The sequence below is a fragment of the Fundulus heteroclitus genome, chromosome 22 (genome assembly GCF_011125445.2).
Source record: "Fundulus heteroclitus isolate FHET01 chromosome 22, MU-UCD_Fhet_4.1, whole genome shotgun sequence".
NCBI lineage: Eukaryota > Metazoa > Chordata > Actinopteri > Cyprinodontiformes > Fundulidae > Fundulus > Fundulus heteroclitus.
Window position 1 is genome coordinate 12,453,819 of NC_046382.1, and position 16,550 is coordinate 12,470,368.

The 16,550-nt window shown below is 43.0% G+C and overlaps 1 protein-coding gene across 6 annotated transcripts in view; it reads left to right on the forward strand.

The window, feature by feature from the left end:
• Positions 1-16,550, forward strand: part of LOC105934839 (regulating synaptic membrane exocytosis protein 1) — a 119,338-nt gene that overhangs the window by 82,112 nt on the left and 20,676 nt on the right. For 2 of the 6 annotated variants that reach the window (XM_036125836.1, XM_012875011.3), the window contains 9 exons: positions 1,330-1,445; positions 1,528-1,658; positions 1,847-2,018; positions 4,753-4,900; positions 5,179-5,235; positions 6,595-6,760; positions 7,052-7,156; positions 8,221-8,280; positions 13,862-13,951. In XM_036125836.1, the coding sequence (XP_035981729.1) occupies positions 1,330-1,445; positions 1,528-1,658; positions 1,847-2,018; positions 4,753-4,900; positions 5,179-5,235; positions 6,595-6,760; positions 7,052-7,156; positions 8,221-8,280; positions 13,862-13,951 (1,045 nt within the window). The remainder of the gene's footprint in view (positions 1-1,329; positions 1,446-1,527; positions 1,659-1,846; positions 2,019-4,752; positions 4,901-5,178; positions 5,236-6,594; positions 6,761-7,051; positions 7,157-8,220; positions 8,281-13,861; positions 13,952-16,550) is intronic. The other 4 variants (XM_036125837.1, XM_036125839.1, XM_036125838.1 and 1 more) reach the window with 2 other exon arrangements.

The following is a 16,550-nucleotide window of genomic DNA, read 5'->3' on the forward strand; positions in this document are numbered from 1 at the left end:
TTCACATAAAGTTGCTAAAGTAGCTAAAAAAGTCACTGGATTTGTCACTAGTTGCGTTTAAAAAAAAAAAAAAAAAGTTGCCAAAGGGGTCTGAAAAGTCACTAAGTTGGCAACACTGAGCCCACCCTGCTGCTGGAAAGGATCTCTGAAGAAAATATTCTGCAAAATTACCAGAAAGGCAGAAATTGTGCAGGGGTTGCAGCTGACTATATTTACATGGACCAGAACTCTGTTTACAATGAAAAATGTATGTTCTGTTTGCACCAAATCTAAGCTTGATTTGAGGCAAGATTTGTTTTAGTTTAGAATAATTTTCTATATGCCTCTCAGTAAATACATTTATTTCTATCGTTGGCAGATTGGCAGGCAAATGGAAGCACACAGTTGCACGCTAAAGATGAGCAGTTAGAATAAAATAAGAAAAGTGTTTTCTTGGCTGCTGTTTAGCCAAACAAGGAAGTTACACTTTAATCATATATTTCTCTAACGGATGGGGTTGAATTGTCCCCTACTAATCGGTTTTGCCCTAATAAAGGGAGTAAAAGAGGAGTTTGTCATATTGTAATGAATCATATCTAGTGCTTTTAACCAGAAATAGTGCTGTGCCTTTAAAATACGTTGCTGTTGTAGTGAAAATGGTAACAAGTATCAAGGATTTTTCTTAGTATTTGTGTCTGTTTTTTTATGCCCCGACATGGAGTTGAAAAGCACATGAATTATGTCCCTTTTGGTGTTTCCATATGTTCCACCCTCAGTCTTCACTGTAAAACTTTACCACATTGCTAATTGTTACAAAGCAAGCTGGAGTTTTTCTCACTCCTGCGAGTCGTCATTATCAGGCATTCTAGCATTGCGTTGGTGCGGAGAACCTTAGATATTATCTTCATCTTCTTATTTTCTGTTGTGAAACTTGACACAGAGTAATAATAAAATCTCTTCAGGACGAGGGCGGTGATAGCTTATGATGTATTATCCTTCTGAAAGCTGTGACAATTCAGGACAAATGCTTGTACCGTTACAGCTTTACTCTTTACTATGGGGGTTTGGAGTCAGCGGTTCTTGTGCATTTAATCATATATAGCCTGTGATACGGCATAAAACACACCATCACTGCAATATCGAAGCCTGCATGACTTAAAGTGAGTCATCATGAAAGACTAGGCTCCGTTCTCCTTCTTGAACAGTTTTTTTATGAAAACTACTATTTCTAAATGTTAAACATATTTTGGGATATTGTTTCTCGCCTGCCACTCTGCGTTTTGTGCCACCATTTAAATACAGCTGCTCTCCCTCCTCTTTGGATTGTAACCATAACATTTCTTCTCCTAGCAGGTTCCAGTTCTTTTGAGTCCCAGAAGATGGAGAGACCATCTTTAAATGTCCTGTCTCCCTCCAGTCCTGGGATGCTCCGAGATGCTCCTCAGCTGATGCCCGGGCAGCTATCGGTGAGTTGTTGGCACTGTGACAGTCCTGGGCCGCGTCAGCCTTTTTTAAACCAACGCGTGTTTCTGTGCATCTCCTATCCAGGTGAAGCTGTGGTACGACAAAGTGGGTCACCAGCTAATAGTCAACGTGCTGCAGGCTGCGGAGCTTCCTCTTCGGCCTGACGGACGCCCCAGGAGTCCATATGTAAAGATGTACTTCCTCCCTGACCGCAGGTAGGCCAGCCAACCGTCTCAGGGGACTCACATTACTCACTTTCAGTGTACTTCTTAGGTTTCTGAAGTCTCATTCTGATAGTGTGCAGAGATGGTCTAAAGTTTTATTTTTAACCTAGAGGATACACTGTGCATGTCCTCTGGAAGTGAAATGTTCCTCAGCTTTGTAGCTGTACTGTTTTATGCAGTGACAAAAGCAAACGAAGGACAAAAACGATGAAGAAGACCTGCGAGCCCAAGTGGAACCAGACCTTCGTCTACACCCACGTCCATCGCAGGGATTTCCGCAACCACATGCTGGAGCTGACCGTGTGGGACCAACCCAGGTCACCCGAGGAGGACAGCACCTTTATGGGAGAGGTACCCTGCACAGCACTTTAACGCAAAGTCGAAAACTCCATTTAGAGATGAAGGTTAAAGCCTTTCTTTGATTCCTTACAGTTTGTTCTTAAAGCCACACAGATGCTCATTTTATTTATAGCGTTCTGCAGAAAATGGAGCTCTCCAAAAGTCCCAGCGCAGCATTTAAATCCGCTTGAGGCCTGGAAATGCCTCAATTCTGTACTTTTAAAGCTCTTCTGTTGCAGATTTACTGGTCTGTTTGGGTTCATTGTCCTTTTGATGACCTAGATTGGGCCCAGCTTCAGCTGTCCAACGGACGCTTCATGGACAGCCCTTAGAATCGTCTTGTTACTGAAAAGTGCTATATGAATAACCATGCCTTGATTCATGGTTGATTCACTGGGTGTAAGATACAAAACAATCTCAAATCATTACCCTTCCAACACCGTGTTTGGCAATTGGTATGAGGTTTTTGAGCTTATATGCTGTGTTTGCACTTTCCTCCAGATGGGCAACCAGCATTCTTGTGGTTCGTTGAGATGCAACTTTGTAAACTTCAGAGCAGGGGTCACCAACCTTTTTCAAACTGAGAGCTACTTCATTGGTATTGTGTCATATAATGGGCTACCAGTACTGACCGTTGACCTAGAAGAGTCAGATTTCTAACCTGACTCCGCCAGATGGATTTGCTCCGCATATCCATCTGGAAACCTTCCGTTGAAGTAATTTTGGGAAGGGACGAAAATACTGGTTAGCTGATTTGCCTATGTTGGTGATAGACGGGCCAAATAAACCAATCAGATCAACGAAGCATATGATGTACTAACAGCGACGACGAAAACACAAGCTCTTGCTGAAACGAGTCGGGAGAAGAGCAAAAACATCTTTTCCTCTGAGAAAAGTCTCCAGAGCAGTGTTTTGCTCTTCTTTCAGCAAAGAAATACTCTGTAATTCCGATAAAACTTGCTCGATAGCCGCGCTAACGCTAGTTTCATCGGCTGAAGCCGCCATGTTCTTTAGACTGAACTGTCACGCTTCTCGTTGCGTCACACCTCAACCCGCCTCAAAGCCAACGCTGATTGGACGTTCGTTTGGTGAATGGCTCCAAATTTTCTTTAACGGAGAGTAGCCAGACTGATCTGCGAGTGAAACCTTGAAAGCTCGCGAGATCAGGATGGTCTCACGAGGCTATCAGATTTCACCTTAATGTTATGTCAAATAAACGTATTTTTCATGCTTTGTTATAAATATTGTAATTTTTTAAATCTACATAAATGCAAGTGTGAATAAGCAGGAATAAAACAAAGTTTTAGATGCAGCTGACTGTTGAATGGCGTACCGCGAGCGAGCTATTTTTAGAAACGTAACATCACGATGACGTCACATCACGTGGTACACAGTAGGGCAAGCTTGCATAGTCCGCCGCTGTGTCGCTGTAAAAGAGACGTGCGTTAGCCTTGGTTTTACTCGGTAAACGACTGCTTTTTCCAAATCTAAGACCCTGGTTTTTAAACATTGTTGCTATGGAACGTGCAACAGCGACTCGAGGTACGCTGATCGGCCGCATATGAAGGATGTTTTCTTCAAGACTGCCAAGGAGAAATGCGTGCGCAGGCTACACCGGTGCGGTCAGCCTACACAACAGTTCAACCCGGAAAAAGTTACCAAATTCCCCTACATATGTAGCAAGCATTTTGTCGGAGGAAAGGGCCACAACCGAAGAACATCCTGACTCAATTCCAGCGACATCAAGTAGTGAACAGGTAAGAGTATTTTGGTGGCCGACATGTTAATAATGAAGCGCCTGCTACCATGATAGCATATAGGCTATCATGGTAGCAGGCGCTAACATGATACCCTGCTACCAGGATAGCTTACTCAAAAACATTTCAAATAAGACAAACATTAAACATATACCGATCCCTGGACGGTGATTACAAACAAAAAAACGTCCGACGACGCCATGATCGCCGCGCAGAAAAAAAACCCAAAGCTTACCGTTCGATCAACTCGGCTCGTTTTCCGGTCTTTTTAGCCCTCGACACTCAAGCCATCGTTTGAGCTGAAGGTTGGTGTGTTCTTCGACAGTGCGGTCAGTAATCCGTGCGCCTGGAACATCGTCTTGGGAAAGTTTAACGGCTGCAAAGTCGGTCATATCCCTGGTTCTGTTGTGCGTGTAATGGCTGGTTGCTAAGGGTGTTCTCTACCTGTATGTCCTACCTAAGCGGCAAAAGGGGCATTGCTCTTGAGTCGGTGACGTCACGTGCGCGGTACGCCATTGTGCTTTTTCTAGTATAGGCTCGTGGGCCCCACATGTGGTCCTCGGGGGCTACTTTATGCCCACGGCCCCATGTTGGTAACCCCTGCTCTAGTGAGAAGACTAAAGGATGATGGACTTCAGTGTCTTTGGAAATGACCTAATATCCCCTCCAGACTGAAAGGCAGCAACAGTTGGTTATCTGAGGTCAATGCTGATGTTTTTTCGCTGGCAGGATGTTTCCACGCGCGTTTTCTTCAGAAAAACACATTCCCTAAACTCCTGTTTTCACGGAGCCGATGATCAAAGAGTCCGCATCGGCCTGCTAAATCTCATTTTGAATGCTTTCGTGGCAGCTAGAGTGTTTCACGCCTCGGTGCGCTTGATAGTGGACTGTAACGTTTGAACGTCAGAATGTGTCTCAACATGCAAAAAGCTTTGGTCAAATTGGCGAACAGCCGCAGCGAACAGCTTCTCTTCTTTTTACCTGAACAGATCTTGATCGAGCTGGAGACGGCCTTACTCGACGACAAACCTCACTGGTATCCCCTCCAAACCCACGACGTCTCATCGATCCCGCTGCCCCGGCCCTCCCCCTTCCTGCCCAGACGACACGCAGACGCCCCTGGCAAGAAGCTGCAGCGTGAGTCTGAGCCTGCGAAACTCTTCACACGTGTTTTTTTTAAACCTGTCATATTTCCCATCTGTGTGTGTGTGTGTGTGTGTGTGTGTGTGTGTGTGTGTGTGTGTGGTATTCGTGTTGTGAAGCAAAGTGTGTCACAGGAATGTCTCGGCGTTAATGTCTTGTTTTTATCAGCCTTCCTTGCTGCTTCCTCTCTACCAGGAATCTGTGCATCTGTACGTCTGTAGTGCAATCACGTATCTCTGTGTGCATGTGTGTGTGTATTTATGACTGTTTAGGTTCTCAGCGTGTAACAGAGCCTGAGTTTGATGAGCATACAGCAGTAGTCTCTAAAGGTGGGTGGGGACCCTTTCTTGTGTTTACACGCACAGCCCCCCAAGAGCTTTCAGTGTTTCTTTTTTTTTTTTTTGTTTGTTCGCGTTTAGGGGGTTCTCTTGGCTACTTGCGAAGTGAAATTTTGTTTTTGAGGTTATGCAGACGCATCACAAATATGTCTGGGCCAAAACGAGAGAAAAAAAAGAAAAAAAATGCAATGGAGACAATCTGATTTATATATGGCCCCTGCAAAATCTTTTGTATCCTTAATACTTTGTTGAAGCACTTTTTGATTCGATTCTAGCATCCAATCTTTTTGAGTTCATACTGTCATTGATTATTAAATAATTTACCTCTTTTAGTCTAACTCAAACTCACCTCATACCACTTGGGGTTTGAGCTGGGGTTCCCAAGTCCAGTCCTTGGGACTTGGTACTACTATCTTACAACTTTTAGATGCATCCCTTCTCTGACACCGCTGCATCAAATAAACGACTAATTTCCAGGCCTATGCAGGTCTGACTGAGGGAATTCAACCTTTTGATTCAGTTTTTTGGAGCAGGGATGCAACTAATATCTGCAGGACAGTATCTTTCCAGGACACGCCAGATCTAAGGTGTTATATGTGTCCCTCAAATGGCAGCTGGTGCCGATTCCACTTACTCAAACGTCATTTCGAAAACACTTTGCTGCCATCTAGTGGTCGAAGTCATTCCCAATATTGCTAATTATACCTAATTTTGGACGTTTTTGTGAAATACCTAATATCTATATGCAAATTAACAAGCTCTACCAAGTTTGTCACTTGCTTGACAATGACGATAATAGCTTATGATGCAAACAGTTTGCTGTGCTTTTGTAAAATGTTTTGCCTCCTAACTGGTTTCTTTGACTTTCAGCAGAACCTTTATTGTTACATGTGATGTTCAAGTTGTAAAGAGCTTCAGTCTTGTGGCTTTTGTTTGATTGTTTGTTTCAACATCTCACAAAACTGCAATTTTAACACGGCTGATCCGGTGTCTTTCTATGAAATATATCTTTTTTTTTTTTTTTTTTGTGTTTTTTTGTTGTTGTTGTTTTTTTCTCCTTTTTTCCCTTTTTTTCCCTTTCCTTTTTTTCCCTTTTTTTTTTCTTTTCTGCAAATATCCTGCAAAGCAATGAATGGTAAAATGTCAAAATTGTCACTTTGAGAAGAATCCTTAAGGATGCACAACAGAACACTTCAATCGTCTGAGATTGCTCTGCATTCATAACATTTGAACTACATAAAACAAATGGAATAGATCCTCGTATTTGATGCGAAAACCTTTCATCTGTATATCCGGCTTGACCTCTGATTGGGTATTCCTGCATGTCCATAATCCCACTGTGCCAAGCAGCAGACGGGCGTGGCAGAGAGAGGCAACGGGAATCCACATCCACCCTGGAGGTGCCCGATCAGCAGAGGACGCCTTCCCATCACATCCGCTCCCGCTCCGTGTCCCCGCACCGCGAGGAGCAGGGGCGCACCATCCGCTCCCGAGCGCCCAACGTCCCCACCCAGAGGTCAGAGCCCGAGACAAGACCGTGCATGCTCGTATTCTTACCGATATCTCACACGTCGCCCTGCGGACGGCGGCCACTTGTAAGACAGCAGAGCCGCGACCAAAGAGGGAAAGAGGAGGTTTCATCGGACGCCAGGAAGCGGAGTCCATCTGCTAATGAAATGGCAGCGGGATGCAGAACACGCAGTGCTGCCAGCTCTGCTTTTACGGGCTGAGCCAAATGAGGCTTGCGTCGAGGCCGCTGCAGCAACAGCCTGACCACCAACCTGACCGAGGTCCGTCTGTCTTTCAGGAGTTTGGATGACGAGCTTCCTCACTCTCGCCGCTCCCGTTCTCCGAACCGCTACTGCGACAACTCCAGAGGCCGGCGTCAGGGGGACGAGTACCTGGACGACAGGTTTGTGTAAACGTGTGAACTCTCTCACCCCCGATATGTGGAGCCTTGCACAAGTATTCATGCCCCTTTTTTTTCACATTTTGCCACATTACATCCACAGACCTCCGTGGATTTGCTCAGGATTTTCTTATCCTAAGTAGCACAAAGTAATGCCTAGATGAAAAAATAAAAGCAAAAGGATGTAGGTTTCTAACAAATAGAAATCTGAAAGTGTCAGGCATATATATTCGGCTACCATGAGTATGTTCTTTTCCCCTATTAACTTTGTCTGTTGGCCAAAAGGTTAAATTTTGGTCTCATCGGACCTGTTAACCTTCCTCCACATGTTTACTGTCCACCCTGCATTGCTATTGGCAAACTTTGTAGTTACCGTAACTTTTATGAAGGATTACTTTCAAAAATCCCTTTTTTTTAATCTTGCCACTTCCTTAATTTAGAGGTATCACAGTAAAGGGGTATAAATACAAACACACAGCACACTTTTCAGGAAATTATTTGTGAAGAAACAAAATGGGAAAACGATTAATCCACAGTTACTCAATACTTTGCATTGATCCATCAGATTCTCATTAAAATACAATGAAGATTGTGGTTATGATGTGACAAGATATGAAAAAAAAAAAAAAAATCAGCGCTTTGAATGCTTACAAGGCACCATGGTTAGACTAAATGACATCAATTGTGCCTCCTTTTTTTAAAAAATCTGCTTTTTTTTTTTAGCTGATGATTGTGAGTCTGCTCCGAGTGTGTAGGCGTGAATGTGCTTCGTCTATTTTGCATTTTCTTGCCTTTTATTTAAACATGTCTGCTGTACTTGCGTCTCGAGTGTTTTGGTGCTGTTGCTGTGAAGTGCGGCGTTTTATACTTTGCGCTGCATCCTAAAAGAGAACCGAACGGCCCTGCAGCTAAAATATAATCTGTGCCATTGCTGAATGTGTTGAAAAAAAAAAAATAAGTTAGCAACAATTTCTCTGTCCTGACTCCTGTTCACATCATCTTCTTCCTCTGCTTCTATGACTGTTGTTAATTTCCCCATGTATCATCCATCCCCATGGTAACCACAGTGAGGTCATCTTGATCCACCAGTCAATGCGAGGCAAAAGTGCCGAGTGCCTGCACACGAGGTAAACTGGCCAGTCCTGACACGTCGTTGCCATTATCGGTTCCAGATGAGCCGCATTCTCATGTCTTTGGTGTTTTGTCTCATTCTCTCACTACGTTCACTTTAAAAAAGTGTCAAAGTTGTAACACTGTGTTGAATGTGGTAACATTTTTGCCTCACGTGTTTGCCGAAAATAGCCTAGTTTGCACACGTTTTCCCAACAACAAAATTTAGACTCAGACAGAGACAAGTACAGCTTGCTTAGCGTAGTTTTATCAATTTATCTTATTAGATGCCAAATTGAATTCAGAACCATAAAAAAGATTCCCAGTGGCATTATTTAAAAATAACACACACACACACAACTAGAATCACTCCTAATGATTAGAGGGAATCCCCAGGCTGTTTAGCTGTAGTGCTGCTTCAGGTCCACTAGAGGGCGCCAGAGGCTTTCGATTTCATTGCTCTTCTAAGACCCCTTTGAGGGTGAAGCTTGGAGGGATTATTGAACCCGTTCAGCTGTATGGTCGTGCCTTCAGTTTTACGTTTGACCTACAGGAACTTTACCTATTTGTTATATCATTTGTTGCCTGGTGCATACTCTGCAGCTGCATCCGCAATGGTCTTACTGTGTGAGCATAGAGACAGAAAGGTAAGTTTAGCTCTTGAGAACTCATCTGTGTTCTTTGATGACATGTGTGAGGGAGCTTTTAGACTCCATACACACACACAGATGTGTTTGATGGAGATCTGTGTCTGAAAGGGTCAGGCATGGATGCTCATCTTTTGGCGCTCTTCTTGATTTGCTTTACACCTGCAAAGCTTTGCTAGTGGACTTCCTTCACCTTTAGAGACACGCAGGGTGTCTGTAGAGCATATGTGCAGAAATGCCCTGTTGCTCCGAGGCAAAAAAAAATATTGGACACAGCAAAGTTTTTCTCGGCAGATTTACTTGAAATCCACACCTGATGTCTGTGGGAACTCATTTTCACATATACAAAAAAGTTCAAAGCGCACACTGTCTTGTGTAAGAAGGTGAAACAACACGGTGAATAAGTATTGAGCAGGTGATCAAACTGAGGTTCATAAGGGCATGAAAAGCAAATAAGATAGACGAAAGCTGTCAGTATTTAGAAAGCACCTTGCTCCCATTCATCAGCTGGTGTAGATTAAGTAGAAAAAGCTTGCAAAAAGCAAATGCCAGCAAATGCAAAGAGCTGTCTCAGGGTATTCACAGAATTATCGTAAAAATACAGATGACGCTGGTTACAGATTCATTGCCAAACATCTGAACGTCAAAGTGAGTCATCTTTGCTTAAGAGCAAAGATGACTCTCAGTTTTTCAGTGAAAACGCTACGTATTGCTACAATGCACTCTCACTGCGCTAGACTTCACTTCTTGGGGGGGGGGGGGGAAAGCATGTGGAGGACAGTTTAAAGCTTGGATCAGAACACCGAGAAAAGTCAATGCTTGTCCCCTAGAACTTAGGCAATGTACTCTGGTCAGATGAGAGCAGAATTCACCGCTGGGGATGTTGTTGCACCACAGCCAGTTGGGAGGAGAAATGGCACTGCCCATCACGCGAAAACCACCATACCAGGAGGGAAGTTTGAAGCTAGAAGCTCTTTGTTGTGGGGCTGTTTTTCCACGTATGGTACTGGCATATTTCATGTAGTCGAAGGATTAATAGAGAATATGCAGTATTCCACTGTAAATAATCTGAAACAATAGGTGTCATGATATTTTTCTGGGATGAACCCGGACACAGCACGCACACACAGAGCTAGTTCTTAAACGTGAGTTTATTAAACAGTGTGGAAGATGGATGATGATGGAACCCAGAGTCTTACAACAGACGGAGGTGTAGGGTGCAGAAGCTGGCCGGCAGGAGGAGTGCTGAGAGACTGACGGAACATCAGAGCCGAGACCTTGAGACCAGAACATCAGAGCCGAGGACTTGAGACCAGAACATCAGAGCCGAGGACTTGAGACCAGAACATCAGAGCCGAGGACTTGAGACCAGAACATCAGAGCCGAGACCTTGAGACCAGAACATCAGAGCCGAGGACTTGAGACCAGAACATCAGAGCCGAGGACTTGAGACCAGAACATCAGAGCCGAGACCTTGAGACCAGAACATCAGAGCCGAGGACTTGAGACCAGGACGGAACATCAGGAGTTGAGAACAGGAGTTGAGAACTTGTGAGCAGGACGGAACAGTGTCTTGGGTGAGGCTGGGCTGAAACAAAGCTGAAGTAAAGTCTTCTGGCTGACTGGAACAAAACAAAGCTGAAGTAAAGTCTTCTGGCTGACTGGAACAAAAACAACTGAGCTGACACAAGGTTCTGGCAGAAACTGAGCAGGAGTGAACACTACGGACCGGCAACGAGAACAGAATCAAGTGAGTATATATGGAGGGGATAACAGGTGGAGAGAGATCAGTGATGATTGCAGCCTGACAGGTGAAACCAATCAGGCTGCACAGGGAAGAGAGAGAGGAAGGGAGGCTCAGCATGCAGCCCACAAGCTGCATTCTGACAATAGGTTGGTTAATCACCCGACTTTATTCCAGTTAGTAGTGCCTAGAAGAAGCCCCCAGTACATTCACTGGTACGAATGGGTCGAAATCACACCTGGGCAACTTGTGCGACTAGTTTCTCCATACGGGGGATGTCTTGAAGTTGTTACTACCACAAAAAGGCATTTATACTGAATGTTAAATCCATTTAGTAAGCGTTTTTCTTTGTATGTGTGCATTACTTGAGTTGTTACAGACATCCGGTGTGAATTTCAAGTCGATTGGCTCTATAGAAATATATTCACAAAACTTTGAATACTTGATGTACCACTGTTTTTTTAAGTTCTGATTTTAAAACACAAATTAAATAAAGCTAAAGTGTGAATTCTGCATCAGCTGTGCAAAAATATACAATGCAGTGGTGCCTTGACTGATGGGTTTCAGTCGTTCCACCACAGAGCTCGTAATTCAGATTAGCCACATGTGAAATCAACTTTCCCCATTCAGATGTCTGGAATGGACTCTGCAAAAAAAACCCACTGCAATATCTTTGTCACGTGGTTTTGAATAGGAAAAATGTACTCGTAAATAATGAACAAAGTATTGTCAAGACGCAATACAATAGAAAGTATTGTAATAAACTGGTTTTATTTAGTACAGTACAGTATACTGTACAACATGTAGATGCGGAGGTGCAGGAGAAGGCCTGAAATGAATAACTTACCAATCATATCCGCTGATTTTTGCCCTTTCTTCCATGCTTTCCGTTACTTTCATCTGCAGGGGTTTTTAGTAAAAGCCTGTCCAATGAAATCTGTTTCATCCCCCCTTTCAGAATGTCTCTGAAATGAGTTAGGGAGTTGTCATTAAATAGCCCCGCTCACGCTCAGTTGCAACTTTTTCTTGGAGTTTAATATGGACGCTTTTTCCCTCATCCCCAATATTTCCTTTATCGCTCTTGAAGCAAACCCTCCATGCACTGCTGAGTCTGCAGCTTTGTTGCACCTTGTTGCAGTGTTAGCCGTTGCATTCCCTGCAGCCACAAGCTGGTTTGTAAGCCAAATCTGAGCTCTCAAGTCAAATAACAAATTGACATGTGAGAGATCGCCTCTTGAAAAATGTGTTGGTTGGGAGACTCCTAGGTCCAGGTACCACTGTATACAAAATTAATAAGTCCTCGTTTCTTTTGTTTTGTTGGATTTTTCCATCAACTCTCTCTCCTCTTACTCCTATTCCTCCATTTCACATTTCTATCTGTTCCTTGCATGCTCCTGTTTAGTGACATACTGCCATCTGAGATCACTCTTTTGTTCAGTGGTTCCTTCAAAGAGGTTTGCAGGTAGGTCTATCAGGTGCTGCTTCACTATACTTTAAATCAGTGGTGTCAAACTCAAATCCTCGAGGGCCAGTGCCCCGCAGCTATTAGATGTGTCCCTTGCCCTACACACCTGAGTCAAATGGTTAAACTACGTCACTAGCGTGCTGTCAAGCTCTGCAGAGCTCTGCTAATGAGCTCATAGCACATAGTCCAGTGTGTCAAAGCAGAGACGCATCTAAAGTTACAGAGCACCGGCCCTCGAGGAATGCCGTTTGAGGCCGATGCTTTAAATAAGCACAAATAAATAATACATTTTCTATTTGGATGTTTTCTAACAGTTTCTTCAGTATCGATCGCTGTACCGCACAGTCCATGTGGCTAAATGGAGTGTTACACAGCTAATTTCGACTATTTTACTAACAACATATGTGGCCAACAAATGCTTTTATTCAAAATAACTGATAAGTGAGAAACAACACTAAATATTTAGTACCCTGGAAAGTCTGGTCGTCTCCAGAGTCTATTGAATTCAAGGATGAAAATATCCTGAATACCCTGATACTGTATTTGACCTTAAGCAAAATTCCACAATAATATGATTGATAAAATATGTAGAGACTAGTAACTTCAAGTATTGCTGCTAAGTATTTCTGTTAGCTTTTGAATGCTTTTGTGTAATACAATTTTTCCTTTAAATGTAGTTTTGACACTGTATGCAGGCGAGCCCTCTACTGTGCCTGCTTGGAGGAACAGAATAGCATTGCAAATGTTGGGATAATAGATTACCATGGCTTGTGCCAAGCTTTGTGAGATAAACAGTCTGATCTTTTTTATTGATCTGTAAAGTTTAACAGTGAAAACCAGTGCCGAAACGGAGGGGTAAAAAGCCAACTAGCTACTAAGCATAACACCAAATCTTACAAAGCTGGTGAATCAGCTCTAGCTGTGTAATTTAAAGTTAAACTTTGGATTAGTAGCTGTCTTAAAAGGTATAGTGGACGGTGTTCTTTCGGAATTGAAAGAAAACCCTCCTTGAGGAGTGGAGCAGGTAGGATGGTCATTCAAAGAGTGACTTGAGCGTTTCTTACCTACATTTCCAGAAAAAAAACGTCCACTATACATTTAACAGAAGTCTTTTTCTCGTACTAGCTATTCTGCTTAAACTCAATGTGTACGCTTGGTGAGTAGCTTTCTGACATTGCTGTTATTTCTGATAGTTTCACTGAAACTGCTTCATGTCCTTGAAACTCTTGGTTTTTGTACTTGGGGAAATGGGGAAACTCCTACCCATTGTAGTAGGAGGAGGCGGAAGGCTATGTTCAAACCTTGGCGTGAGTATCTCCACAGCAACTTTGGCATAGTAGAATAGTTTGCATGATTTATTATCAGTTTCACGCTTCACGCATGACAAAAGCTGAGCTGCCATACAACTGAAGGTGGTCAAAGCAACATGGCACTCCATCTTGGGATCTGATCAAATTTTGGTAAGACACAAACAGAAAAAAAAATGCATTTACATGACATATTGAATTTTTTTGCCCCCCAGACTTAGTTTATCAGAAATCAGGCACACTCCCTTCCTTTTCCCTACAGTCATGCTTTAGGTTTAAAAATTTGGGAATGTGACCAAACTTTCTTTGAAAAACCTTTTTTTCTGTTTGTCCATTGTCTCTCTTTGTGTTTGTTTCTGTCCTGTCCTTTCGTCTCCTCTTCCTTTCTCCTTCTCTTCCTCCATTGGATGGCATGTTTTGCTGTGGTGCATCTAGTGATCTCCAGCCATCTTTGGACAGGGTTAAGAGTGCTAGTGCCAACTGTCTCACTCCAGACAATCATGCCCCCTCACCAGAGACTGAAAGGTACCAGCCTCTGCTCCCACCCCATCCTTGTAGTTCCCTGTAGTTTCTCCTGGTTTTTGTAGTCCCCTCCTCTCTGTGTGATCCTACACATTGTTAAAAGTAGATTTCTCCCTTTAGCACTTGCCCCACTCGCCCGTCTGGCACCTCTTTATTTCTCTTGCAGCTCTTGCACATAGACACAGTCGGTAAAGTTGCATTTTAAGTTGCAGAGAGTACAGTGATGGGAAAACTTTGGACATCCCCTTTTGCTTCCATATTGTTTGAGTGGAAAAAAAAGAGTGCTGCTGATTAAATTAACTTGAGTAATTTATCGTCAACAAGTGTGACCGCCTCTTCAAAAGCAAGTTACAAAGGTATGACGGTCTATGTTACCAAAATGCCCAGATTAAAAGAATTAGCAATGTCCTTAGAGCAAGGGTGTTCAACTCCACTCCTGGAGGTCCAGTGTCCTGCAACTTTTATATGTGTCCCTGCCTGTAGACACCTGAGTCAAATTACCCGGCCATTGGCAGGACTCTGGAGTACTTGACTGCACACTGAGTAGGGAATTCAGCAATTTGGTCCAGGACACAGGATCTCAATGATTGGATTTGGGAGGGGGGGGGCTGTAATAGAGAGCTGCTGTTTGCTACTCATCAATCTGAAAAGGGTTGTAAATCAATTTCCGTGCAATCTGATGTCCATCACGTCTAAATTAATATTCTGGAGGGGTAAACATTTAAGACAATTGCCAGTTTTCCCTAGAACCAATAGCCCAGCAAATTCACCACAAGGGTAGGCAATGTAAGGCTCAGAATTATGAGCAAAACGTGTTGGGCACACATGCACGTTAAACATTGACGGTCACAACAATACAATTAATAAAACACTGAACAAGTATGGCTATTTTGGAAGGATTAAATGAGACAGCTTCTACTCTTTAAAACCAACATGGGAATATAACTTAGGTTTGCAAATTTGCATCTGAATTATCCACAGAACCTCTACAACAATGTGACTGGACTTTAGATGCTTCCCCATTATGCACAGCACCATGTTTGGACCACCCCCCCCAGCAAATCAGCAAAAAACCCTCATATCAACTCTCAATAAGGCGCACCGGGTTGTAAGGTGCATTAAATTGCGTCCTATAATATCACTCTACCCCTCCTTGGAGGGAGAGCTATTCGTCTCTGTTGGGAGGACAGAGTAGTTGGACTACACTGCCCTGTTTCTAACATAAATAACAAAATAAACGGAACTTTTATATTGAATTAATTTGGATATTGTTGCTAACATGTACTCCGGGTGCGGGCTGCCTTACATGAATGCACTTCTAGTTTAGCCATTACAGTCAGGCAGTCTTGGAGACAGCTCAGGGGTCCTATCAGGTAGTGACACAGTGTACCGTAATACTCTGAATATACATTGAACGGAGCAACTTTGGTGCTAACCAAAGTCGTACTTACACATGTTAACAGATTTTTGAGCACATTGTACTACATAAAATCAGTCAGTTAGCACAATGGTTATCATATATAAGGCGCAATATCAGTTTTGGAGAAAATGTAAGGATTTTGAATGTGCCTTATAGTCCGAAAAAATACGGTATAACTAATGGGCAACTTTGAGTCAATCTGTCAACCATGAACTCCTTTGTATATCAAAGTATTCTGTAGTCAATTCGTCTGTCCAATGGAAGAAGCTCGACCCAAATTGGGTCATCAACAGGACAGGGATCCCAAAACACAGCAGCACATCTACAGCTAATGTCAGAAAGAGAACAGAGCCATGTTGTTCCAATGGCCCAGTCAAAGTTCGGACCTCTACCTAATTGAAATGCTTTGGTGGGGTCTTAGGAGAGCCATGCAGAGATAAATGAGTGAATGGCTGCAGACCTCAATGTGCAGAAGCAATGTGATAAAGACAAACGTTACATAACGAACATTAATAAGTTATTGATGCTTAGCGTGGTTGCACAAACTATTGAATAATGAGGTGTTCTTTATTTTTCCCATTGCTGTAAATATTTTTTTTTTTTTACAGATGGCACTCAGTGAACTCCGTTGGTTCAGTTTCAAAGCTGCTATTCTGTTTTCTGTTTCTCTGGCTTCTAAATGTCGTTTATCAAATCATGAGCGAGGTTCACAATCCAGTCTTGAGCTTGGCTGTTTGACGTGCCCTAAGCCCGTCACATTTCCGACAAGACCGCTCCCAACATCACCAAGATGCTTTGTCCAAGCCATAGGATGAGATTTATCACAGTGTGTCACACATTATTTGCTTTCAGTCAACATTGAAAGACTTGAGGGTCACTGTCCTTCACTGTGTTTATACTCACCACTAAGCGCTGACATTCACCTTTCGTTTGGTTTCATCATTCTTGAAGTGTCTTGTATGTTTTTTTTCTACCAAAACACAAAGCAGTCTTCTGAACTATTAAAAATAAAACACAAAACATTGGGAAATACTTTTTTTTTGTTGTTACTTTCAGGTAAAGGAACGCAACACGAAGTACTAAGCTTCCTTGCTCTGCTGTATATGCTGGTTGCATTCAGTCTTAAAATCCAGGTTTTTGGTGATAATAGACTAGCTCTGAACTCTGATGTTATGTGGATGA